The sequence below is a fragment of the Sceloporus occidentalis genome, unplaced genomic scaffold, assembly GCF_023333645.1.
Source record: "Sceloporus occidentalis isolate IW3139 unplaced genomic scaffold, rSceOcc1.0.p SCAF_16, whole genome shotgun sequence".
NCBI lineage: Eukaryota > Metazoa > Chordata > Lepidosauria > Squamata > Phrynosomatidae > Sceloporus > Sceloporus occidentalis.
Genome location: NW_028316996.1, coordinates 7,621,757 through 7,649,238, shown reverse-complemented (window position 1 = coordinate 7,649,238; position 27,482 = coordinate 7,621,757). Strand labels below are relative to the sequence as shown.

Genomic DNA, 27,482 nt, shown 5'->3' with positions numbered 1-27,482 from the left:
AACTGAAAGGATAATGATCACCTTACATTTCCTGCCAGGAATAAAAGCCAACTAAAGTAACAGCAGAAAATTAGCAAAGGTGGGTAACATTACCAAATGCTGAACACATTTACAATGAAGTTCCTGGCAATGGAACAAACACTGGTGTGTTGACAAAAAAAAGGTTGTACAACACACAGAGGTGAAAAGAGTACACATAAACAAAAGCATCAATAATCCCAAAATGATGTCATGTTTTCTCTTTAAAATATGTTTGCATGCGTGTAGCCTAAAACGTCCATATTAGTATGGACTTGCCGCTATGATTTTAGACTACTGAAGAATAATTCAAAATTTGCTATACTGAAATGGAGGTTGATTTGACATAATGACATTAAACTGACTGATATATACAGAACAAAACAAAAGTATAGGATAGTTTTTTCTGGTGTACATTTAACATATTTTTTTTAATTAGAGTATATCACGCACATATAGAGGGCGACCGTCACATATTACCACACATGACACTAAAGTGGGTTTTTGAAGAAGAATTGCAGTTTTGAAAGACCAACTTTATAATGGATTGACCAAGCTTTAAGGCATGAGACAGCTAAGATGGCTAGCTATTGTGGGCTAAAAGCAAATTTAGAACACACAACCACCGGATGTTTTAAAAATGGTCTTATCACCACAGCGCCAATGGATGTTACATTTCAGGACCATTCCCAGGTGATATTAAAGCTTTGAGTACTGAGGGGGGGTGTCAGAGGAGCTGTACAACTGTCATAAACAGTGGTGATTTCTGGCCTAGGCCAGCTGGTCTAGGGGATTGTAGCCCCCGATATCCATTACTAGAGAATATCATCTTATTGGGCGATCAGGCTCCCCATGCACCACTGTTTAATGGTCCAGGAAGGGGAAATTGGATATTTTATGTATAATAGTCTCATTTAAACCAGCCACCATAATACATTTTCCATCACGTGCAGGTGAAACACTGACATATGACATTAGCACAAAAGTCCAAAATAGGTGCCCAACTTTTTTTATTTTGAGAGTAAAAATTACTAAAAATAAATGCTCTCACAAGTCCTAGTTATAGGGTACTAATACCTAGCAGCCAAAATACTCTCTAAAATCTTCTTGACATATAATTTCTTTAGAGTGGGAGGAAGCAGGTTTAGAAATCCATTAATCAAATTGAACAAACTCATGTTAACAATACACAGTGCTCTAAGAATGCTCTTTTTTAGGAGGCATATGTGTGTGTTATTAATGTAAGATTAAAAAACATATACACATCAAATTTAACACATTTTTAACATTATTGTGTTGCTCTTTTTATTGTTTTGCTCTTAGAAGTAAAAAAATTACCTTCCTACCATCCTCATGTTCTTGTCATACTTTTCTATTTTATAATTATAGATAATATAATTTGTTCTAAAAGGCATCTGGAAAGATCCATCAAATTCTTTGAAATTTAGTTTTGAATGAAAGGTAGACAGTTAATAGGCATCTGTTCTTTTTCCTGTCCTGCAATTACTAATGAATATTTCATTAATATTTTACTAGGCAGATGTTTTCATTCCAGACATGGAACAGAAGTGATTTTATCGGTTATGTCCCGAGAGCCAATCTTATGTGAGGTAGTATGTGGCATTTGGCCAGTTTTCTCTTTTTGCCATATAACTATTTCATCCAATATATATATATATATATATATATATATATATATATATATATATATATATATATATATACTACGTTTGTCTATGCTGAACATAAAATCACATTTGTCCTAATCCTATGTATATACGACAAAAGTTCTGCAAATCTACCTTGTAGATTTCTCAAGTGTTTTCTTTTGTTTCTCAACTACAAAAATATATCCAGTTTATTATTTGACTTATCAATGAGGTGGTGCCTACAAAGAGTTTTGCAAAAGCAATACTGAGGCATCCAACATATCTACAGTATAACTATTCATATGCACCATTACATGTTGTGTGTAGCAATGACAGCTAACAGCACATAGATTAATACAGCAACTTTAAGATGGTTAGGAAGTGAGTCTTATGCAAATCCTTCCAATAAAGTGATATCATATTATGGAAAGAAATCAAACACGACAGTATATTTGTGAACCTGTTTATGACAACCGTTCTCTGTTCATTCAAAGAGTTGTCTCTCTGTATACTTGCTTCTGGGTTCTGTTACTCCGAACTGATTTCCTCTAGCTTGAATTGTTTCTCCACAACTCATCCACGCAGTATTGTTGACAGTGATCCTTTTTACACTAGTTTGAAACCTAAGCTCAGTTGACTTCACTGATGACTACTCTGAGTAAATTTGGTGAAATTAATGGTAATTTTACAGTGCAGTCAACTCAGCTGTACCTTTGGCAGGTATCCATCAAATGAATTGTTGTTTGGATAAGAAAAGGATTTTGAAATAAAATACTTTGTGGATTCTGAGTGGAGGTATATCATTATTGTACATCTCTACAATGTCAAACAGTTAAAAAATACACCAGGCTGTACTCCTTTAGTTATTCATAAGGTAAAGTAAAAGAATAAAGCCAAGTGGCAGAAGAGGTATGCCACTTAAAGTAATAACAACTGGGACACTTCCACTAAAAACAACTGCTTACAGCAGATCTGTCACATTTCCCAAATTCTATACTTTATTGTTTAATATAATAAATAATTCATGTAATATGTTCTAAGACTAAAAAGTAACATACATATGCTTTAGATCCCCAAAATGTATGGTTATGTGTGTTATATCTTGGCACAGGGATGACCTGGCACTTTCTGGCCCATGGAGCAGATAAAGCCACAGATCTCAGTTTCACAGAGGGGAATTTGCCTCAAACAAATCCCATGTGTAGTTTTAATATATGAATATATTTGTTTTGAAAGCTGTGTTGACAGCTCCTTTTAACCCCTTGATGACAATTGCCGGTCCGGGCACGTCACCGAAAATCGTGACGATTATGACAATTGACGTGCCAGGACCGGCACGTCTTTAAACGGGTGAAAAAATCGATCCGTGATCGATTTTTTCACTCAAACGGTGTTGCTCTAATGCCTCGACATCGAGGCATTGAGCAACACCAAAAAAAACATTCCCGGCCCCCCCCGATCGCTCCTAGGAGCAAATAAAAAAACATGTTTGAAAGACTGCACGTCTTTCAAACATGGCGGCGCCCGCCGCCGAAAAACGGGTTTAGGAAGCGATCGCGAGTCGCTTCCTTTGCTTAGCTGGTGTTGCTAAGATGCCTCAGTATCGAGGCATCTTTGCAACACCTGTTTAGCAAAGGAAGCGACTCGCGATCGCTTCCTAAATGCTCAACTTACCTTCCCGGTGCCGGCGTCTTCGAAACACATGCGGTGTTTCAAGATGGCGGCGCCCATCAAGCCGGGGGCGGAGCCTGCTGTCATCATCGGGGGGGGGTGTTGCTGGATGTCATGGACATCCAGTGAATAACACCCCTAGTGGTCAGATCACTCATAAGAGTGATCATGATTTGATAAATCAAAGGCAATGTTTTCTAAACATTGCCTTTGATCAGTATTGGATCTGCCTCCCTCCTTCACTTGCTTCTAGTGAGGGAGAGAGACAGATCAGTGTGTTTTTAGGTATTCTCAATAATATATATATATATTGATCCAAAGGCTCTTATAAGAGCCACCCATTTAATATTAACCCCTTCATTGCCATTGATCACTGCATAAACAGTGATCTTGCATAGTGGCAATTGTTTTTGGGGTTCTTTTTTTTTACATTTTTTTTTACTTTTTTTTTTTTGTACTTTTTTTTAGGGTTTTTTTTTATTTTTTTTATTAGAGCCATTAACCCTTTCCTTCCCCACTATTTTTGCTGCAATTGTTGCCATGCAGCGGTATACGGCTGAGGAGGCATGTTCCAAATTTGGCCCTTTTGCCCCCAAACAATCTGACAAACCCATGCATGTGGGGTATCAATGTACTCAGGAGATGTTGCTGAACACATATCGGGGTGTTGTGTGACAGCAACAACATACCAGGAGCTGTAATTTTACACCTGAAGTACAAAGTATGTTTAAAAAACAGCAAAAACAATTACTATCACAAACTTTGACAAGGGTTGGTGGTAGGATTAGTGCATGGAAAGGGTTAAACTATCAGCATCTAAAATACCCTGGGGTGTCTAGTTTTCAAAAATATATGGTTTGGTGGGGTAAATTTAATTTGCTGGCTTCAAAGATGCCCCAAATACCACATGGAGACAGAATTACCAGATTCAGAGAAAAATGGTTTTGAAATAGCAAAACGCTACTTGTACTTATTGCCCCATAACGTGTAGAAGAAAGCAAAAAAACATAAAAACATTGGGTATTTCTAAACTCGGGACAAATAGTAGAATCTATTTAGCAGGTTTTTTCAGTAGTTTTTTATGATGAATAAAAGATTTTTCAAATAAAAGTGAGAAATTTATTTTTTTTTTCAATTTTTCGTCATATTTTATTATTTTTATTATAGAAAATTACATCATATATAAAAAATTATGGTGTCTGAAGAAAGCCCTTCTTGTCCTGAAAAAAACAATATATAACTTGTGTGGGTTTAGTAAATGGGTTAAGAGAAAATTACAGCTAAACACAAACACCGCAGAAACGATAAAACAGCCATTGTCACGAAGGGTACAAAAAATAGAATCAGCCTTTGTCACGAAGGGGTTAAAAAAATGTTTCTACTTGAACTCAATACAGAATGTAACCTAGTTTTACTTAAACGATTTACAAAACTGTAAACACATCAACTAACTGGCCTTAATGCCACTACTATATGGACATATTTTTTACATTTTTTAAAAATACCAGACCAGTATCATAACTTTACTAGGTCCCTTTTTTGACCAATTGGTTGGTAGGTTATTAATCAATATAACTCATCATGTTACTATTATTGGAATATAAGTCACTACTAGTAATATTATACAAAAAAATAAAATATCATGTCCTATACATTTGTTATTACTTTTCTAATTAAAATTACGAATTAAAAATAAAAAAAGGCTACATTAATGAAAACTTTGTGAGCATCTTTGCAATGTAAATGCTAATCCATCCCAATTAACAAACAACACTAAACTAATTACTTTCATAAACAACATGATTAATTCACTATCACAGTATGACATTTATGGCACTTTACTATTTCCAAACGTCTTTATAACAGAAAGCTATTTACGAAAACGGATAGTTTGAGGTTGCCATCTACTGGTATAGCTACCAGCTACTGCAGGAGAAATGGAAATATTTAAGAAATATTCTACTAAAGGTAGCAGAACATTGTATTAAGTGTGTTAAGACTAAAAGAAAAAGATTAATCCACAGATGTGGCAAATGTTTTAAAGGAGAAGAAGGTAGCTTTTAGGAACCAGACTTTAAATGAGAAAGTTGGAAGCAAATAGAAAGCTGTTTGCAGAGGCAAAAGGCATTATTAGATGCGCCAAAACAAACAATGGAGAAAATTGCCATGTTATAAATAAATCACACTTTTTTAGATATATAAATGAAAGAAGAAAACATAAACCAGGAATAATTTACGAGAAATGAAGGAAATTGTATAAAAGAGGATAAAGTGCTAGCTGTCTGCTTAAATAAATATTTCTATTGTTTTGTTTTTTGTTTTGTTTCATTTTTTCACAGAGAAAAACATGGGACCCAATGGGATACAACCAAAGTTATTAAACGAGCTTTGAAGTGTCCTGGCAAAACTGTTGCTGGACTTATTTAACCAGTCACTATTGTCAGGATTAGTTCCAGAAGTTGGCAACTGTAGTACCACTTAAAAAAAAGGTAGAAGGGAAGACTCAGCCTACTACGGTACGTCTTAGGTCAGTAGTTGGCAAATTATTGAAACTATGCTTAAGGATAGGATTGTTAAATATCTGGTAGGAAATGGTTTCCATGATCAGAAACAGCACGGGTTTACTACAGAGAGATCCTGTCAAACTAACTTAATTTCTTATTTTGACCGGGTAACTAAATAATAAACCAGGGAGGAGCTGTTAACATCGCCTATCTAGATTTCAGTAAGGCATTGGTTACTGTACCCCATAGAAGACTTAAACTTAAATTGCAAAATAGTTGAATGGATAACACAATGGTTGAGTCACTAGAGGTAGAAGGTTGAAATTAATGGTGTACATTCAGAGGAAGGACTTTTAACTAGTTGGGTACCTCAGGGATTAGTAATGGGACCTGTGCTTTTATTATTTCTATTTGTGATATTACAGAATGTGTTAATGGTATGTTTTTTTGTAGGGTAGACATTCCAGGTGGAACAAGTCAAATGGGAAATGATTTCAGTAAATTTTAAGAATGGTCAAGAGTTGGAAGCTGCAGTTTTATGTTGATAAATGTAAATTAATACATTTGCAGGATGAAAGTTCTCAGGAAAGAATAAGGGATTTTAATGTTTAGCTTGGAACAATGATGAAAGAGGGGACATGTATTAGAAACTTTAAAATACGTAAAGGGATTTAACAAAGTACATGAGGCAAGCTTACTTGAAAGGAAGAGGTGTTAAAACAAGAGGTCATAGTCTAAAACTAGTAGGTGAGAGGCTTAGATGTAATATACTACTTGTCCTACTTTACTGAGACAATAGTCTCAGAAGTGGTGGATGCTAATACAGTGAGCGAACTTAAACATGCATGGAATAGACATCAAGCTATTCTTACTAGGTCAAGGGGAAAAACCACCCTATTATTTATTATCTTTTATTAACATAGAAGCAACAATTTACGTAGTGCATCTTACAATCTGTACATTCAAAGAGAATGACAAAACTAGAATTGGCATACCATGACGAAATACTTGACCTATAACACCATATTGCACACAAAAAATGTCACCAGTTCTCTCAGAGACTGCAACATAAAAATAAGTTATATATTTAATATCTTGTTTATTTGTATATTTTTCCAGAATACATTTGGGTGTCTTTTATTAAGAAGTCACATGGTCAGTTGAGTTAAAGTTAGTGTCCCTGAATGCTAACATTTGCAAAACAACTCGGTGATTCACTAAAGTGCTAAAGTTGTGGCAGGCGGGTGTCTATAACTTAAAATGCAAAGGGGAAGAGTATCACTGTAACTGTGACACTTGTTACATGCTATCATTAACCTATTTTCTTTAATAGAGAGCTCTAGGGACCCAAGTTTATTGTTTGTTTCATTATTTGTTAGATTAATGTAGATATTTTTAATGTGTTTATGCAGGGGAGCAAGGTAAACTCACAACTGACTTTTTTTTAACATAACTCTGAACTATAGCTAGTTTGCCTGGTACAATAAGTCCAAACTGCAACCCAAATCGGAACACAAATCCTGCACTTATTTTCTCTCTTTTTTTGTGGAACATGCAAACAAGTTGCAGAAGACTGCTGCAAGGCATACGTGCTTAATAAAGAGACTGTCTGTCACATCCCCTTCTTAAGTCTCCCCTACACTGCTTCCATGTGCTAAACATTGGGAGGAATCAACTTCAAGGAACAGTCTTGATAAAGTGACCTCCACCCATGTGACACCATCTGGTTCGAGAACGGCTCACACACAATGACTTGAATGTGTGAAATGCATTGTTCAGCACCAGATTACATCCAACAGCAGAACACTATGCAGCTCCAGGTCACAATTTCATCAACCACGGTACATTTGCATTTCAGGTAAACCTGCGGGAAAATAAATCAAGCCTGGAGAGCCCTGATTTTGGTGATTATTTACACACAAATAGCTGCCATATAAATATTCAAAGGAACAATGTGGAAAGGTCAAAAAGGGTAAGGAAAAAACACAATAGGTTATAACTCCTAATCATTAATCACTGTGTCTAAATGTGTTTCAAATGAAATGGTACATCACATGGAGACATTTAACTTGTATTGTTCACAAAAGAAATATCTCTTAAAAGAATTCCGCAAGCACATGTGTAAGGTATAATCAACAGCACTGTGTGATGACAACCTATAGACTAAGTCATTTTAGCATGCTGCCAAAAAGTTAAATTAAAGGCCTGTCTTGATGCCATTAAACATTTGAGTCAGGGCATCATATGTGGTGCAAAGTCCCATGGCTGCTATTTTTCCCAAAGTGCTTTATGGGGTTGGAGTTTATCTTGATAAACAGATTATTTTACATAACAATTCCTTCGGTCTTAAGTGCAACAATTCCTTGCAGTAAAATGAGACAACATATTCATACCTAGGGAAAAATAGGTGTTATAGTAAGGTACAACACTAAAATTATATGGTACAAAAAGCACACATTTCTGTACTCAAAATGTATTAATAAACGGAAGATAGACAGTGTATTCTCATATTATATTGCCCTTGCATTTTTATTAGTGTCCAATTTAGAGTGAGTTTCTAATTTATGAACTCATCTTTACGATGAGAGGGACCTGATATAAATCCCACAACAATATATCAATACTGCAGTGCACGCAAAATGCATTTCACAAAACCATGACTAGTGATTTACAAAATGGTCTTAAATAGAGAGGAAGCAAAGGTTTAAAACTGTGAAGCAAAGTGACTTTTGATCGTATCTAGTACTGTAATAAGATGATGTACCAGGGACCCTGGATATTGACTTCTTGACCTAAAATGCCCATGGTGAAATTTCCCCCAAGAGCTAAAATAGCTTCTTAAAAGAGGTAATGTAATTAAAGTTGTTATTAGCAAGAGATAATTACCATTCATAAAGAAAGATGACTTAATAATAAAAGTACAAAAATGGCAACAGATATTACATCTATTAAAGGGCTTGATCCTCTTTTACTGTAAAAGAAAAATGGAAAACAGCATGTATGCCAGTACATACCACTAATGTGATATATTACTTTTAATAAAACCTGCACATGCTAGATTATTTTAGATTTAGGAGATTAAATATAAAATGGAGGTATTTCTGGAATTTTTCATTAAAATGATATTAAAAAATGAGTTATTAATCTAATTGTTTTACCTAATTATGGTTTTGGTGTGTACATTATTCTAAAAAAAAAAACTAAGAAAAAACAAAAAGATTCTAAAAACATGTGCTATGGTTATAAACTGCATTTACTTTATGTTGGTTGTTTAATTCATAAGTGTCAAATTGTTATTTATTAAGTCAGGAGAAAAAATGTGAACTAAAGCCTAGCCAGAAGTGCCTAAAGGCGTTCCCTGTCACTGGGTACTCACATAGAGCAAGTTTGGGTCCCTGGTCCCACCCCAGTCAGGCTCTCCCACCACTAATTGTATGAAGATTGAATAAATCATCTTTGTATACAATGGGGGTCTTATTTTTCTCCAATATACTGAATAAAATAATTATGGTGGAAAGTGGGTATGTTTTAACAAATTAGTAAATGGTATGGTATAGATTTATAAACTAATAGCAGTGCTGTAAGGGTTTAAATGTCAGTTCCTTCTTTTACCATGCATTTCCTTCTTTTACCGTATTTTCCACTGATTGATTGTGCAATGATCTACACATGGAGGGTACACATAATACAGAGGTATCGGATGTAACACAATGTACACTGGTCTTCTTAAAGTTATACATGGGCCACTAAATTAACCTGTGAGTTACAGTATTTTGCCTGGCACTAATATTAGCCCATCCAATGGAAAGCCTAAAGTCCCATACAAACCCACCAAGAAAGAGCACATATTAAATTACTTTGTAGAATACTTTGCATTCTGTTCCTGCTCCCAGGGCCGGCCCTAGGGGTGTGCGACCTGTGCGACCGCACAGGGCGCCATGGTAGCAGGGGCGCCTGCCTGGGACTTAAGATGGATGCCTCCCGCTCTCAGCGCAGGACTCCGGCAACAAGGGAAGGGGCAGAGGGGGGGTGTAGTTTGAAGGGGCAGAGGGGGGGTGTAGTTTGAAGGGGCAGAGGGGGGTATAGTTTGAAGGGGCAGAGGGGGGGTGTAGTTTGAAGGGGCAGAGGGGGGGTGTAGTTTGAAGGGGCAGAGGGGGGGTGTAGTTTGAAGGGGCAGAGGGGGGTATAGTTTGAAGGGGCAGAGGGGGGGTGAAGTTTGAAGGGGCAGAGGGGGGTGTAGTTTGAAGGGGCAGGGGGGTAGTTTGAAAGGGAAGAGAGGGGGGGGTAGTGAGAGGGGGCGCCAGAGGAGTAGTCCGCACAGGGCGCCACAACTCCTAAGGCCGGCTCTGCCTGCTCCCCTCACCCCCAAGAGAATTTACTTAATGGAAATACTGCAGTTTCAAAGCAGAGTGCCCCCTCTGCTCTCTGCATTATTTTTTCTGCTTTAAGTATCAATCATTGCCAAAAAATACTACTAATAAAATAGCCAATGATAGAACTGGCTGGTGCTTAGTATTTGCACATACACATCTACTTCAATGAAAATAGGTGGGGGGTAGGAAACATTCTCATGGATCCTTAAATGTGCATTCAAGAAAAGAAATGTTAATGAAAGGATGATACTCAGCTAATATAAGCATGGAAGAGCATATGATACACGGAGAGGGTAGATCGTGAGAAGGGGGGTAGGGAGGGAGAGGGTAGATCGTGAGAAAGGGGGGGTAGGGAGGGAGAGGGTAGATCGTGAGAAGGGGGGTAGGGAGGCAGAGGGTAGATAGTGAGAAAGGGATAGATGGGTTGGGGGTGGGCCGGTGCCCTTAACAGATTCTCGCACCGGGGCCCTGAGGTTTCTAGTTACGCTCCTGGCTGAGAGGTCCCTTTAACATTTACATGGTGTCCCCTTTGAAAAGGGTGAATTATTTACAGTTTGCCCGTCACCGTCCTTCTAGCTTTCTCTGTCTGGCTAAACACATGTCCTGGCACATAATATACTTACTGCCAGTCCTGTCCTCCTGTCCTGGTTTGCTGAACGTTGTGGGGGTCTAACTAGAAACCCCCCTGTGTACATGCAGTAAACGATAAACAGTAAATGTATACATATTGTGTTTTATAGTCATATTGGCCTTTTACATAGATCACCACATTTTTGATTGTCTCTGTCAGAGTTCCACGGATCGCACTCAGTTAAATTTTGTTAATAGATGTCTTTTTTTCCTGTGGAGACCCACCTAATATGAGCTCCAGTTTATAACATCTATCATTTTGACACAACAGTCGAGAAGAACCTTAATAAAAGAAAAACAGAGAGCCAGTATAACCAAAACAATGCCACATGAATATAACATTAACAGCAGGAAGCCTAGAACCAATAAACCTTTTGAAAGAACTGAACATTATGAAAAATGTTGCAGAGGTGTCACAAGCAGTGCTGAGCAATATCCAGGTTCAAGGACAAAAACACATTAAAAGTCAGTGCTATTTTTTATATTTACCAACTTCTCTTTACCTCCATTAGTTTATTGGTGTTTGTTTTCTAAAATAAATCACTCACATTTTTCAGAATGTACCTGAACTGAACATTATAAATAATCTGCAATGCTTTGGAACATTTTAATTATTTCCAAAAACCTTCTTTCACACAGACATAAAAATAATATTTTTTTAATTCTAAGTTAAAGTAGTATGTTTAGTATCAGATTGGTTTATTAAAGGTGCCTTGTTTTCATAAAATGAGTTTAAAAAAAACTTAAATACTGCAATACCATCTCTTATAAATTATTATTTTTTTAACTAGTTTCATTCAAAATGGACTCTAATGTCTATTGTACATGGAGTTTTGGAGTGTTCCATTAAAAGACAACTGTTGGTTCTTACCATAACTAAATTAATTTACTCAAACTACTCTGACATAGCTGTAAGGTGAAACATGACCCCTGGTGAATCTTGCAAGTATAAAACTGGTAAGTGCAAAGTTAATTGCCAGGAAGGAGGGGAAAATATATATTGTACACATGCATGCACTCCTGGAGCAGGTGTCCCAGGGGCTGTATTTTTGTGAGAAGTGTGAGCAAAAGCCTACTTAAAATCCAAGATTCTATATCAAAGGGGGCATCAATTAGGGACACTTATAATATTCAGAGAAGTGTACTCCTTACTGGGCAAGCACTTATCGGGGTCAGTGCTGGTGAGGGTGGAGGGGGTATCTAGAGCATAGGGCTAGTTAAGCTCCAAGAGGGAAGTAGGGGAATATGTTTAGGGGGCTAGCTCAGGACTTGTACTACTCAACATTTTTGCTAACTGCAGTGAGGATGCTGGGGAGAACAGTTCAGATCTGACATTACTATGGCAGGCTGATTTGCCTAGCAGCCAGGTGAGTAGCCTCTCTAGTACAGAGGGGATGAAAAGATTAGGAAATGCCGAACAGTTTGCTGTCTCCCAGGTGCACGTCTTCAGCATGTTGTGAACAGATGGACAGATTGTTTTGAGGGGCTGGTGATGATCTATTGGTCACAGTCCACATTCTTAAAAAATATTTTAGGGCGCTAGGTGACAAACTTTGGGAAATATTACCTGTAGCACATGCTACAGTGGGGAGCCAGTGGGAGCACACTACATACAGTAAGTAGAAATTAAAATAACTAATTCAAAGCTGGATAAAAAGAGATATAAAAGCTAGATGAAGAGAATGGAAAAGATAATGAGAAATCGGAGACAAAAACAAATGAGAGAAATAGAGAGAAAGGAAGGGATAAATAGAAAGAGGATGATAGATAAATAGAAAATGGAGAGATGAGATAAAGAGAAATGGGAAAGATAATGAGAATGGGGAAAAATAAAGGGGGTTAACAAGAAAAGGGGAGAGATGAGCAGAAAGGGGAGAGATGAGCAGAAAGGGGAGAGAGTGTGTTTGTGTAAGCCAGAATGTTTATGGGCAATTGTGAATAACCATTAATGTCAAAATAAAGGGCGCATGTGAGCCAGGCTGAGATAAGACCTGAGACTCTAAAAGGAGACCACTGTGGGTACAATCTGGGTGCTGGGGCAAGTCCTTATGTGTGCTATATGTGTGCTGGGGCAAGTACTATGTGTGCAATCTGGGTGCAGGGCAAGCCCTTTGTGTGCAATCTGGATGGTGGCCAGTACACACATACTTCTGTAACATAAAAAAATTTGCACAACAACATTAGAGGGAACAATGCTTACTATGTATGTGGTTGGCACTGAAAATGTTAATATTGCTACTTCCGCAGAACTTTCCAAAAAGCACTGTACTGCAGCAACCAAGATACTAAAAGTCATCATGTTTAAATATCTTTTTTCAGACCGTGTGGAAAACTGAAACATATCAACTAAACTTTTTTTTCAAGAATAAACCAAAGTCATATCTTATATATCATTTTAATAACTGGTGAAGATTATGAATTAGCAAAATGCACCTTTTATTACTTCATATTTTAATTAATTTAAACAATAAACTGTTTAGATAAGATAATAAACATCATTATGGTAATTTTTAAGATAACTTTACTGCAGCTAAATGTTTATGACAGTCTATGAAAGATTAAACTGTTTAAAATGTTTAGATTCAATTTTTTTCATCTACTAATTCCACATATTACTAGGCCCAATCCTCTCCCTCACATCATACAAAACAAAACCAAGATTTGGTAATTTGTATTCAGATCTTCTAAGATGTCTATCCAGAAATATGAGATATTTAAAATGTATTAGATGTATTACATAATTCATGATTGGGAAATGAGGATTTGTGTGTTATCACTTTTAATTAAACGTAAAATGAAAAATGAATATAATAAAAAGATAAGACATTGTGCATCACGTCCATTCTGTCAGCACACTACACACAGTAAGTAGAAATTAAAATAACTTCTTCAAAAGCTAGTTGTTTGGTTTGTTTAGTTGCAGCTTAAAGGGGAAGTCCCATTGAAATATATTTTTTAACTAGAAATACAGTGGTGAATTAAATAACATAAGTTAAATTAACACAAGCTTAGTTTTGACTTTTCCTGTTCAAGCATTAAAGAGCTGACTCTTTATAGACACAAAGTAATCTATTATAGATTCTAATTCTGTCTGCTTTCAATGGTTGGATGGGAGGCCTGAATTCAACCAGGCAATGACATCTAGAACAGGATCAACATTACCCAGCTAATTTGAACCTGTAGCCACACGCACCAGGTTCCTCCAATCACATGGAAAATCCCAAATACATGTAGCCACACCTCCTAGGTGTGGCCACTCGCCTTAGGAGGCTTATATAATATACCCGAGCCCTGCTAGTCGGTGCTCAGTTCTTCTGCTACACTGTTAGGACTACTGGCCGTTCCTGACACCATCTGGTTTCTCTCGGGATTATTGACTGTGTGGTTTGCTTACATGCTCCTGATTTTGGACTATCTTCAATACACCTGTATTTTGTACATAATTTTCAGATTAGCATCATGCAATAAAGCAATGTTATAAAGCATCAGAAAAGCATCAGAAGGAGGCATTAGTAGCAGAAAGAGTGAGATTGCTCTGACACTTTACAGATCTCTTGTCAGACCTCACCTAGAGTACTTTATACAAATCTGGAGACCCCATCTTCAGAAGGCTAATGACATTTTGCAGAGAGTTCAAAAGAAGGACTACTAAAATGGTGAATGGTTTACGGGATAAAAGTTACCAAGAAAGACTAATGGTTCTAAATATGCAGAGCTTGGAGGAAAAAAGTGAGAAGGGAAATGTGATAGAAGCATTTAGTACAGGAGGGAAAGTTTGTGACTGTACAGCTTCCCTGGGGACGTGATTCCAATTTTGGCATTATAGTCTGTGGTCTACTTCACAAGCTCGAAACGTCCTTGCTCCCAAGCTGTAGACTGTTTGTGAGTGAGTCCAGACACGTGCCGACAAGTAAGGTTTCTCATAAGTTAGTCTTTAGGATTGGCTGAAGTTAACAAAATGCAGAGTGATATTTAAGAGAGCTCAAACTCATGTTTGTAATAAGGGCATCCAAACTGTCCCAAACGTTAGCAGCAAAGCTGAATAGATTAGTAAAGGGCATCACTAGAGTTTTTAGGTATGAAGGATGTACAGTATATGCATGTAATAAATCTGATTAATTACCGGGAAAGACTTTCAGAGAAGCTATGCAATAGAAAATGTAATCAACTGTATAATCTGTTTATTTTTTGTCCTTGAAGAATATCTCCCTGCTTCCCATAGCAATGAACTATTTGTTTTGTTAGATGTTTTTGCAAATTTCTATTGCCTTGTAATTTACTGTATTTTCCAATTTGTATTTTGTAATCTAACCCTATTTTGTTACGAAATAAAAGAGTTTTTTTTTTACTTAAAGTTTCTTTAAAACAGTAGAACTTACAATGATTCCACCTTTTGAAGAACACAAGGAATCTATAAATAAGAAGTTCAGACAAGAGCTTATAGCTTACGATGGGCAATATGTTTTATTAAGTATGTACATATTGTCAGTAATGGTTGATGTTGTTCAGGAAGCTTCACTCTGCATCTGACCCCCAAATGTCAAAGTTTCTCTAGCAAAAAAATAGTTTAGTGGGAGGGTTATTCTTCTGGTTCATGGTCTGAGGGGTATGTAAAGCCAAGTTGCCCACCACAACTACATGGTCCTCAGACCAGAAGGTGCCAGCATTTCCCTTGGTACGGGACACCTTAAATATTATTGCTGTAAACTGTTCATCAATGAGTAGATGTTCCGTGTTCGTAATGGATATATACATACTTTTTGTTTAATGTATTTTGGGCAGATCAGTAATGAAAGGGCTTAACTCACAGTAAGCATAGGTACATAGTATGTTAAAAATATCTTTAAAAAATGTATTTAAAATTGTGTTATTTCCATCTACACAGATAAACAGATATTGTGCTTATTGAGTATAAATCAGTTTAGCAATGGCGGGAATTAAATAATTATTCCCGCAGAGCATTTTTTCAGGGATTATTGTGTTCAAAGTTATCCTTTGTATTACCGGTAACATTGTTATATAAAGGTTTTATTGTGTTTCATACCTTAAAGAAAGACGTGCTTTCTTCTCAATGCTGAGGGTTTTCCGTTCGGAGAGCTTTACAGGATGATGCTTTTGAACACTTTTCTTTGGAACAGGGATATTGGGTACTGCAGGAGGTAAGAACCTCTGTGACAACGCACGTGCTATTCTGTTTCCCACATTCCGTGAAAAGGCCGGGCTGGGAGATGATGAAGTCTTAGCACTTGTATTAACAAAGGGATTTGTTGGACCATTTACTTCAGACTGTTAATAAACAGGGAGAAAAATAAATATACCACATTAATGTGAATAACACAACATAATCGCACAAGGTGAAGTAAAAGATAATAATGGAAGGGGCACATGTACTCATTTACTGATTATGATGTTATGTGATCTGCTAACTAAACATAACACTGCAATATTCTACTCCACCACTATATACCAAAAAATGGTTTGTTATAATAGCTCCAGTTTTAACAACATTTGCCACTGGTTTACTGAACACAAGCATTTATGTAGAAGTGTACTGGTCTCATTGTTTAGTAGGGTACTCCATTAAGGAATGCAAAGGATGCAGGGCTCAGACCAAAAAAGCATACCATGAATGTTGATGGGAGACATAGATATATGTGTGGATATATACACATGGATTCAGGAGGACCCGGAGAAAGTTGTTATCTGATAATTAAAGTTTTCCTTTGTAGGTAACGAATTTATAATAACCCGTTGTAGAGCGCTGCAAAATATGATTGTTGTATGAGTGCTATATAAAATAATAACCTTTACAGGTTAACACCAGTTGTGAATGTAATAATAATAAAATGATCTTTCCTTGAATTATACAGTTTAAATAAATAATAGACTAGTCTGGAGTAAAGTTTAAAGGGAAACATCCACCAAAATGAATATATATATATATATATATATATATATATATATATATATACATACACACACATATACACATATTTACTTTTGCTGCTGTTGTTCATACATTTATAAATTTGCTAAGCATGGGGTTCTTTTTTTATATATATATAGCACCTAAATTAGTGCACAAGATGGAACCCTTAGGCTAGGTTTCCACTTGGGTTTTTGTCCTGCGTTTTTTTTCTTGATGAAAAACGCCAGGAAAAACGCCACTGCATTTACCTGCGTTTTGGCGTTTTTTCTGGAGTTTTTTCTGGCATTTTAGCCTTTCTGTGGAAATTGCTTTTTTTTACCTTAGGCAGTTTTTCCAGCCTTTACAAGTTAGAAGTTTCACCCAGCTAAAAGGGATTAGGATAAATGGCAAGTATCTGCCCTCTCCTGATGTCATTTACTTGGTAGAGTTCTACTTAAACACGCCCCGGCGGACCCTTTTGTCTCTTTTCTGTGGTTTGTAAGGCATGCTTTATTCCGAATGTCTGCTCCTCTAGGAAGATTGGCCCCAAATGATGGTGCAAATTGTTTGCTGTTGCTTTTGGCACGCAGGATCCAGTTGATGTGTCGCGTATGTTTGTTTGTAATGGCATGTTTGTTCCAAATGGTGTAGAATTCAATATGAACTTTGTTTTGTGTGAAACTGTTTGTTTCCAGCCTATTTCTCGTAGGACACACAGATACTGGGTCCATCCTCTGCATTGTAACTGTGGAAAAAACGCCATAAAAAACGCCAAGGCAATAAACCCACATGGCTTTTTCATGGCGTTTTTTCTCTCCCATAGACTTCTATTGGAGAAAAACGCCAAGATTTCCTTGCAAAAAACGCCAGAGTGTCAACATGCTGCGATTTTGAAAAACTGCCACAGAGCCCAAAAAAGCAGAAAAACGCCAAAGAGGACTGAAAAAACGCCAAACAAAAAAACGCCAAGTGGATATGGCATTCTGCGATTTCCTATTGAAGAACAGCTAACATCTGGCTGCTGCGTTTTTTCACTAAAAAAACGCCAGGTGGCGCTATTGGCGTTTTTATGGGCGTTTTTAGCTAAAAAAAAACCAAGTGGAAACCTAGCCTTACTCAGTCAAATTTAACTATTTTATGTATTAAATCCCCAAAGCCTGCTAACTTACAAGAAAAAGGAAGGGCTAGAAGCTTAACCAAACAATGCTCTATGCATGCATATGATATGTAGTGGAATGGTGTGCCACATGAGAAAGGCTGGATGGAGCAACTCACCTTTACAATGTAATTGCAAATCATAAATGGCTGTTAAAGGGGAACTGTCACTATAATATATTACAGAAAAAGCAAAATAATTAACTGATTGACTTAATTGTCAATCAAGGGAATTGTTTAAGATTTTTTTGTTTAAAAATGAATTTTTGCATATTTGTCACACTTAAATGTTTCATATATAATACTTTAATATTAAACGATCCGAAGGACACAAGCAAGAAACAAAATTAAGGTTTTGGAGTGGCCCAATCAGTCCTGACTGGAATCCGATTCAGATGCTGTGGCATGACCTTAAAAAGTCAGTTCTTGAAAACCCTCTGATATGGATGAATTAAAACATTTCTTCCAAGAAGAGTGGGACTAAATTTGTATCATATTAAAATTAGTTGGACGAGCTGAAACAATAAAATGTGAAAACTAAGCAAAAATTTAATCCGGAAAGGGGCAAATAATTTTTCAAATCACTGTATGGTCAATTTTACTTACAGACCACAAAAATTGGGCAGAAAGTAGCATTTTCCTCTTCACGCAAAAAAATAAATAAATGTCCTACTGGATTGTAAATGTACTGACATCAGTGGCGTCGCTACAGGGGGGCAATTGCCCCCCCCAGGTTATTCCTTGCCCCCCCTGTTGCCCCCCCGCCGAATTTGTAACCACCCAGGACAGTCCCACAATGGGACTTTAACCCCTTGACTGCTAACGACGGCATGGTGTCGTCGCTAGCAGTCCCAGTCAGGTGCTAACGACGGCACCATGCCGTCACTAGCACTATCTTACCTTGATGGAGGTCTGTGGACCTCCATCACCACCTACCCCGGCGATCTGCCCCTCACACTGAAGGGCATCACCGGGGCCACCCGATCTGCCCGGTGACGTCTCGCGCAATGACTCTTTAATTGTCAGTTAAAGAGGTATGGGGGCATGCTGCTTAGATGCCTGTATTTATAAAAATATAAATAAATACAAATATAAATGAATATAAAAAGAAACAAGCCTGTTATCCCAAAAGATCTATTTTGAAGAAAAAAACATCAGCATTATACCATCTACTGACAGTCCCACTTTGCATCAGTTTCATCCAATTCTTTTGGTACAAATAATATACGGGACACTGGGTAAATTAAAGCCGCAGTAACTTTTTCTGACTCTGAAAGACTGTCTAAATTTGTGGATTTGCCATGTCAAATCTTGTCAAATCTCTTAAGGGATATGTGTGGGATACTAAGCATTTATTGAGTCAACTGGTTTAAGTTGGTTGCATACCTATACACTAAATGTAACATCATTGTATTCGTCTATCCCTCACACTCGTGGAGATAAGGCTCCAGAATTTTTTGTTCATCATTACGCTGGCTACTGCCAAGATTTGATAGACTTTCTGCTACCTGTCTTTTGTTGACCTGCATTTTTTTCTTTAAGAATTGGGACTCCAATGGGCACTTGTTTTGCCCCTTCCTTGTCTGGAGATGAAAACCCTTTCAGATCATATATAAATTTTTTGAATGCACATTATTTAAATTTGTAATTTACTTTAAATGTGTCCAGAGATAATATTTATTTTTAGATCTTACACTTTCTCATAACTGTGAGGGATGTATAATTACTGTGAGGTATAGGAAGCCCACAGCTAGCAACAAACTTTTGTGTAATTCCAGCTGTCATCCTAGTCATGTGACCTGAAAAAGTCATGTGACATTTAATAGAGCCTTCAATAAAGCAAAGTATAGGGATAGGTCTATGCTGTTTGGATCTGCATCAAATATCAATAATAAAAAATAAGGGCACATTATCTTCAAAACCAAATATTGAGTGATAACAAAAAAGATGATAATGGGTGTCTTACCTATTACTGACTATAGCATGGAGTTTTACAAAATTAAAAATATATTTCAAAGGAATTTACCTATTCTTAAAGTGGATAAAAAACTGTTTATATAAAGCCTGTAATTTACAAAACATGTTATCTTCCAGCTACCTCTCAGAAGAGTGTGTGACTGGTTAGGTACCACGACTGGAATGTATCCATGTGGTTCCAAAAGATGCAAGCGTTGCAAATTTGTTCATATAACCAAATCAAATTTTTACTCATTAAAATGAGAAAAGCTGTATATGGTAAAAAAAGATAATTTAAAATAGTTTGTTGTGATTACACAAGTACGTTTCTATAATGTTTCTACAATGTTGATATGACACCAGATGGCAGAGGTTTTTCAAACATATGCTGATGTGCTAGTTCAACAAAGATGCCTATATGAGTGTCTAACATTTTCATTATCACATAAATACGATAATTATTTGTATTTAATGGAAAATCAGGTATGCATAGTGACATGTTCTTTTTACATTTGTTTTTATTCGCACGTACTGTTGGTGCTATTTCTGGTGTTAAAACTGGAACCTTCACTATAGCAATTAAAGGAATTTTCACTTTTCCTCCATTATATAGTGTATATATAAAGACTCCATATACTGTAATTTTATACACTCGATGTAACCACTTATCACTGAACCTTACCTTGATCTCATATCCACATTCAGCATTCGCTTACACCTTTCAGTGGTAAACAGCAGGAAAAAATCTGATTTTGCTCACTAATATCAAAGATTAGAGCCTTATCACCCACCATTACTAGACCCTACAGTGCATCCCTAGATTACATTTGATGAACACAGGACATTGCCAGTGCAACTGAAGTTTCCTGGGTCAATGCAGCACTGCTCTCTCAAAGTGATTTTTTAATAATATTTGCACAGTAGTAAAGTGCAGTAACTAACACAAAAGAACACACATACCTATGAACTCTTTCAATGCCATAAAAACAAAAAAATCAACATAACTTGTGATAGACTATCTAAGATTCTAATGATGAATGTTGGAAAAGTAAGCCGCCTAATATTGCTTCAGCATCTGCTAAGCTTTCAAAAATGTATACCAAGCGCATTCTGTGAGAACTGGCTCTCTGCCCTATCGATCAATTGCCTTTGCTCTCTGACTTTTGACTTTGCTACTGGTTATAGAAATGAAATGAATATGTGAATAATATGTCAGAATATCTTCCAGCTAATCCCTTTTAGGCTAGGTTTCCACTTGGGTTTTTGTCCTGCGTTATTTTCTTGATGAAAAACGCCAGGAAAAACGCCAAGAAAACTGCCACTGCATTTTCCTGTGTTTTTTCTGGAGTTTTTTCTGGCGTTTAGCCTTCCTGTGGAAATTGCTTTTTTTGACCTTAGGCAGTTTTTCCAGCCTTTACAAGTTAGAAGTTTCACCCAGCTAAAAGGGATTAGGATAAATGGCAAGTATCTGCCCTCTCCTGATGTCATTTCCTTGGTAGAGTTCTACTTAAACGCCCCGGCGGACCCTTTTGTCTCTTTTCTGTGGTTTGTAAGGCATGCTTTATTCTGAATGTCTGCTCCTCTAGGAAGATTGGCCCCAAATGATGGTGCAAATTGTTTGCTGTTGCTTTTGGCACGCAGGATCCAGTTGATGCATCGGGTATGTTTGTTTGTAATGGCATGTTTGTTCCAAATGGTGTAAAATTCAATATGAACTTTGTTTTGTGTGAAACTGTTTGTTTCCAGCCTATTTCTCGTAGGACACACAGATACTGGGTCCATCCTCTGCATTGTAACTGTGGGAAAAAAGCCATAAAAAAACGCCAAGGCAAAAAACCCACATGTCTTTTTAATGGCGTTTTTTCTCTCCCATAGACTTCTATTGGAGAAAAACGCCAAGATTTCCTTGCAAAAAACGCCAGAGTGTCAACATGCGATTTAGAAAAACTGCCACAGAGCCCAAAAAAGCAGAAAAACGCCAAAGAGGACTGAAAAACCGCCGGACAGAAAAACGCCAAGTGCATATGGCATTGTGCGATTTCCTATTGAAGAACAGCTAACATCTGGCTGCAGCGTTTTTTCACAAAAAAAATGCCGTGTGGCTGAATTGGCGTTTTTATAAGCATTTTTAGCAAAAAAAAACCAAGTGGAAACCTAGCCTAATGCATGTTTTTATAATAATATACAGGCCCAGTTGGCCAGCACCAGATGGTGGGAGTCCCTTACTATTGATACCGCTCATGCATCAAAGTGCCAGTCCTGATAATATATATACATATTTAGCCAACTATGGTTCTTAAGAGCAGCCACATTGTCTTTCAACTGCCTTTTTGCTAAACAATAATATAATAATGCTAAAATCAAGCGTTAACAAGTGTGACATTTTTAGTTTCCTTTATGCTTCAGTGGATTTGAAAAGATCCCACATTAGTCTGCAATGTCTGTTACTACATGTTATGTCAAACATAACTGCCTAAATAAAAAATCACTATTACTTGTACATCACTACAGCATACATAAAAATAAAGTTCTTAAAATGTTCCTCATCATCATACCTGGGAGCTCTTCAGATTTTACCAATATGTTATGGAAATCAAAACAAATTACCGGGACGACGGATAAGTATGTTTATATTCTGAACATGGAGGTGATGTTTCAATATATACCCGCTCTGTCCATCTTCGGCCCACTCCCCATTCCTTTCAAGATTATTTAGAGATAGCCCTCCTTCTGGACATGGCTGCACCTCCCACTGTCTTTGCTGCCACCCATCTGTTTTTTGTAAGGAGTAGGAGAGAGGGAGGTCCTCTCCTTAGCAATCAATAAAATGTTCCTTTTGAAGTTATGCATTTTTGGGAGAAGAAGTGGCTGTTAAGAAGAGGTATTCGTTCACTGGATGAACATATAATTTTGCCTCTGGTAGAACCCCTCCTTGAATATGCAGTGCAAGTCTTGGTGCCTGTTCGATAATTGAGGTGGACTACAAAGTTGATAAGAGACATGGAACACCTTAGTTATGAGGAAAGGCTAGATAAGTTGAATGTTCACTGAAAGCAGCAAAAAGGGTTCTTTACAGTAAGAACAATAAAGATGTGGAATGCATTTCCCACAGACATTGTGCTTTCAAATTTAATAGATGCCTTTATATATGGGACAAATGGCTGTTTGGCAAAGAGAATATAATTGGTTATGAGGACAGATGTAAATGACACAAAACCTTTACTTTTCCTCTCACTGATTTCTGGGATTTCTGGGCCTACAAATTCGGGATTCTGGATAAGTAAAAATAAAATAGTTCTATTTATTTTAGGGATGTACTAAAATGAAAATTCTGGACCAAAACCGAAAATTCAGGGTTCACTTAGCCGAAACTGAAAGTGACCCCCCCACACACTTTTAATAAAAGTAAGTCACACACCAAAATTGTACAAAAAAATTATATATCATGATTGTTAATAGACTTGGGCACCAGGGGGCTCTTCGTGTTCGTCTTCGTGCTCGTCTTCGGGGAAAAAAAAATCTTCGTATTCCGCGAATATTCGCCCGTTCCTGTCTTCTCTTCGGGCGAATATTCGTTTTTTCTTCGTTTTTTCCGGTTAAGGGGTTAATACGGGGTTAACGCAGCTCTGGCGCCAGTACTTTAAATGTGTGTATCAGCAACTCCATTGGTCGCCAGCAGGGGGCCTCCTGCTGTCGACCAATGATCACAGTACCATATATAGCTAATATATTCTCGGGCAGAATATTCTGCTACTCAGTGTAAAACCAACAGAGGGCAGCATTCTGTCCGATGATATATTAGCCATATGTGGCAGTGTGTTAATTTTCATTTATTAATTATTTAAATAAAATATATTTCCATGATCCGCTGGTCTCCCCACTGCAACAGTTAAATGTCCGCACTCACGGACATTAATTTTGTCGAATTTACAAACTCTTTTTTTCTATTTATTTTGGGTTTTTTTGTATTAAACTGTTAGACGAAAGGATCATGGGAATAAATGCAAATGAGCACACGGCCCCATATGGCTTATATATCTTTGGACAGAATGCTGCCCTCTGTTGGTTTTACATTAAGTAGCATATGTTTGAAATCCAAAGTTATTCTGCTACTCAACGTAAAACCAACAGAGGGCAGCATTCTGTCCGAAGATATATTAGCCATATGTGGCAATGTGTTCATTTTCATTTATTAATTATTTAAATAAAATATATTTCCATGATCCGCTGGTCTCCCCGCTGCAACAGTTAAATGTCCGCACTCGCGGACATTAATTTTGTCGAACTTCCAAACTCTTTTTTTCTATTTATTTAGGGTTTTTTTTGTATTAAACTGTTAGACTATGGCTAATATATCTTTGGACAGAATGCTGCCCTCTGTTGGTTTTACGTCGAGTAGCAGAATAACTTTGGATTTCAAACATATGCTACTTAATGTAAAACCAACAGAGGGCAGCATTCTGTCCAAAGATATATAAGCCATATGGGGCCGTGAGCTCATTTGCATTTATTCCCATGATCCTTTCGTCTAACAGTTTAATACAAAAAAACCCCAAAATAAATAGAAAAAAAGAGTTTGGAAGTTCGACAAAATTAATGTCCGCGAGTGCGGACATTTAACTGTTGCAGCGGGGAGACCAGCGGATCATGGAAATATATTTTATTTAAATAATTAATAAATGAAAATGAACACATTGCCACATATGGCTAATATATCTTCGGACAGAATGCTGCCCTCTGTTGGTTTTACACCGAGTAGCAGAATAACTTTGGATTTCAAGCATATGCTACTTAATTTAAAACCAACAGAGGGCAGCATTGTGTCCGAAGTTATAGTAAGTTATTTATGCTAAGTTAAATGTCCGTACCGGCGACTTTGTTGGTCGCTGGCACTGACATTTAACTGACACAGCGGGGAGACCACTGGTGTCTCTGCTGTGTCAGTTAAATGTCCGTACCGGCGACTTTGTTGGTCGCTGGCACGGACTTTTAACTGTTGCAGCAGGGTCCCAGGTTATTTTTTTTTTTCTGCCTAGCAACTAGTGGTAAGGGGCCGTGCGAGTGAGCCTATTGGTCGCTTGCACAGCCCTTTACCCTACGGATTTCTGCTCCCGTTATCCAACGCAGCATCGCAGGGGTTAACGGGAGCGGAAATCCCGCGATGCTGTGAAGATAAGGTAAGTTAGATGGGGAAGGGACCGGGGAGAATAGTAGACGAAGGCGAAGATTCTTCGTGTGTGAGTCTTCGTCTTCGCCTACGTTTTACCGGCACTGTCTTCTCTTCTTCATGTCTTCGGAACGAACACGAAAACGCACTCTTCGTGTTCGTTTTCATGTTCGCCCGAAGACGAATGCACAAGTCTAATTGTTAACAGCAATCTCAGGCATACCCAGATTCCAGTATGTACTGGTTGGCTGGGCATTGTATTTTTTGTCCAATTTTAGTGTGTAACCACACTTTTATTAAAAGTAACACAATATGACTTGGCATGATAGGAGTGTGATTGCTAACAGCAAACACACTCTTTTCATACCCAGGCAACTAGTAAGTGCTGGAACCTAGGCATGATGGGACTGTGATTGCTGTTAGCAGATTGCTGTTAGCCAATACATGCTGGTACAGGGTTGCTGTAATTGCAGACCCCATACTGCTGGCAGCATGAATACACAAGGGGGGGCAGCTAGCCAGGTTTCAGCATGTACTGGCTGACTTGGCATGATAGGAGTGTGATTGCTAACAGCAATCACAGTCCCATCATGCCTAGGTTCCAGCACTTACACATCCATGCTATCACACACACAAATTCATTCATTCACAGATTCATTCCCTCAATCAGACATACTCATTCACACAACCTACCCCACCCCCTTACCTGCTCTACAGCTCTTGATGCCGCTCACAGACTTCTGCAGGGGGCCCGGCCTCCCTCGTTCTCCCCACAGAGGAAGCAGGAGCAGAGAATAGACCCTCCCACAAGTAAGCAGCAGGGCTCTTGTGATCCTGGCTGCCGATCTCACGCGGGCCGCACCTCGAGGTTCTGCGGGCCGCATTTGGCCCGCGGGCCGCATGTTGGACGCCCCTGCAATAGAATATGACCTGGCATCTTGGGGACCAAAACAAATTAGGGAGAACTACCATACAGACAACAACTATTTCACACATACCTCAGCTAATTTAATAGCATCCATGATTCGGGCATCTCTTTCAGTCCCTCTGTGTTTGTACAATGCTTTCCAAATGACATCAAGGAGACCATCTCTGGTTACATCTCCCTGGAGTTCATGGCAGACTTTAATCAGATTGTAGATGGTGCAATAAGAAAAAATCCATGTAATTTGGTCACCTTTAAAATTTTATAAAGCAAAATTAAATACAGAACACTATCACCTGTTGAGACATTACAACACATTTTTATAATTACGAGTTTTGCCATTAAATTAATGGACCAAAACTTTACTACTTTCAAAAATGGCACAGATACTGTTCCGTGCACAGGTTTTCAACATGCATAAGGATAATCTGATATAGATTTAATGTAATCATATTTACACTTTCAAAAGGACCCATAGAACATGAAATATTTGGATAATTAAAAACTGAGCATTTTTTAAAACTTTATATGCAGACCTGCAGGTTTCCATTTTAAGTAATTATATTATATCTAAGTGTAAGCCCTGCTCACAAGCATTCTGTACTTTGTTTATTACATTATGGCAGAGATGACAGACACAGAATGCTATATGAAAGTTAGTATAGTCTACAAACATTTTCTATTGTAGCCAGGGGGAACATGAACCAGAGTCCACCTCACACATGGGTAAAATGCTATATTTCATGACGTCAAGTGTATCCCATCTGATTTTCCAGCTTTCTATGTATGTACAAAGATAGAGCTTGTGTATCATTGGGCAGAGGCAATGCTAACCTTTTTATAACTATAGCTGCTATAGATGAAGTTTAACAATACAGAGCTTCCTCAACACTCTATACTTATGGGCCATATGCATGACAGCCAATCATTACATGCTTAATATACAGAATCTACATGTAATCAGTTTGGGGATCATATACCCAATATCATAACATTTCAATCAAGTAAACACAAATCTATTAATAGTATAAATGCAAAAAATCAACATTAGGTAAAAATAAATGAAATACATTTTATAAAATCACTTTTCATTTTCCTGGTTTATCTTCCCCATCAAATCATATTTTAAAATAGTATTTCTGATAATATGCCTGTACTATTAAATTCAACTTTGAATTCTCAGAAATGTAATTTCCCAGGTCTAATAAATATTTAATTCACTTGTTATCACAAAGTACCTCTCCTTTTTTGTAACGCTTATATAAATAGAACCAATATTTCCATATATCAATGTATATGCATATTCAATTTAAATCTAATATTATGAAAATAGAGCCTGCTCGGGATGCTGGTGGCTATAAACACAAAATATTTTTTGATATGTATAGGCGTAGTTTAATAATACAGTTTCTCCATTATTCATTTTTGTAATAAATGGAAGCACAACCTTTATAAGTTGGCATGAATAGTGACATTAGATATTATTCATTTCAAAACCCAGTATCCCAAAAATTCTACATTCGCTA

The 27,482-nt window shown here is 37.3% G+C and overlaps 1 protein-coding gene across 1 annotated transcript in view; it reads right to left on the bottom strand.

Annotated features, from left to right (window-relative positions):
• LOC149302986 (transmembrane protein 232-like) overlaps positions 1-27,482 on the bottom strand; it is a 68,227-nt gene that overhangs the window by 9,589 nt on the left and 31,156 nt on the right. Inside the window, exons 9-10 of the mRNA XM_089481732.1 lie at positions 26,030-26,208; positions 15,890-16,131 (exon numbers count right to left, since the gene is read on the bottom strand). Coding sequence (XP_089337858.1) covers positions 15,890-16,131; positions 26,030-26,208 — 421 coding nt within the window. The remainder of the gene's footprint in view (positions 1-15,889; positions 16,132-26,029; positions 26,209-27,482) is intronic.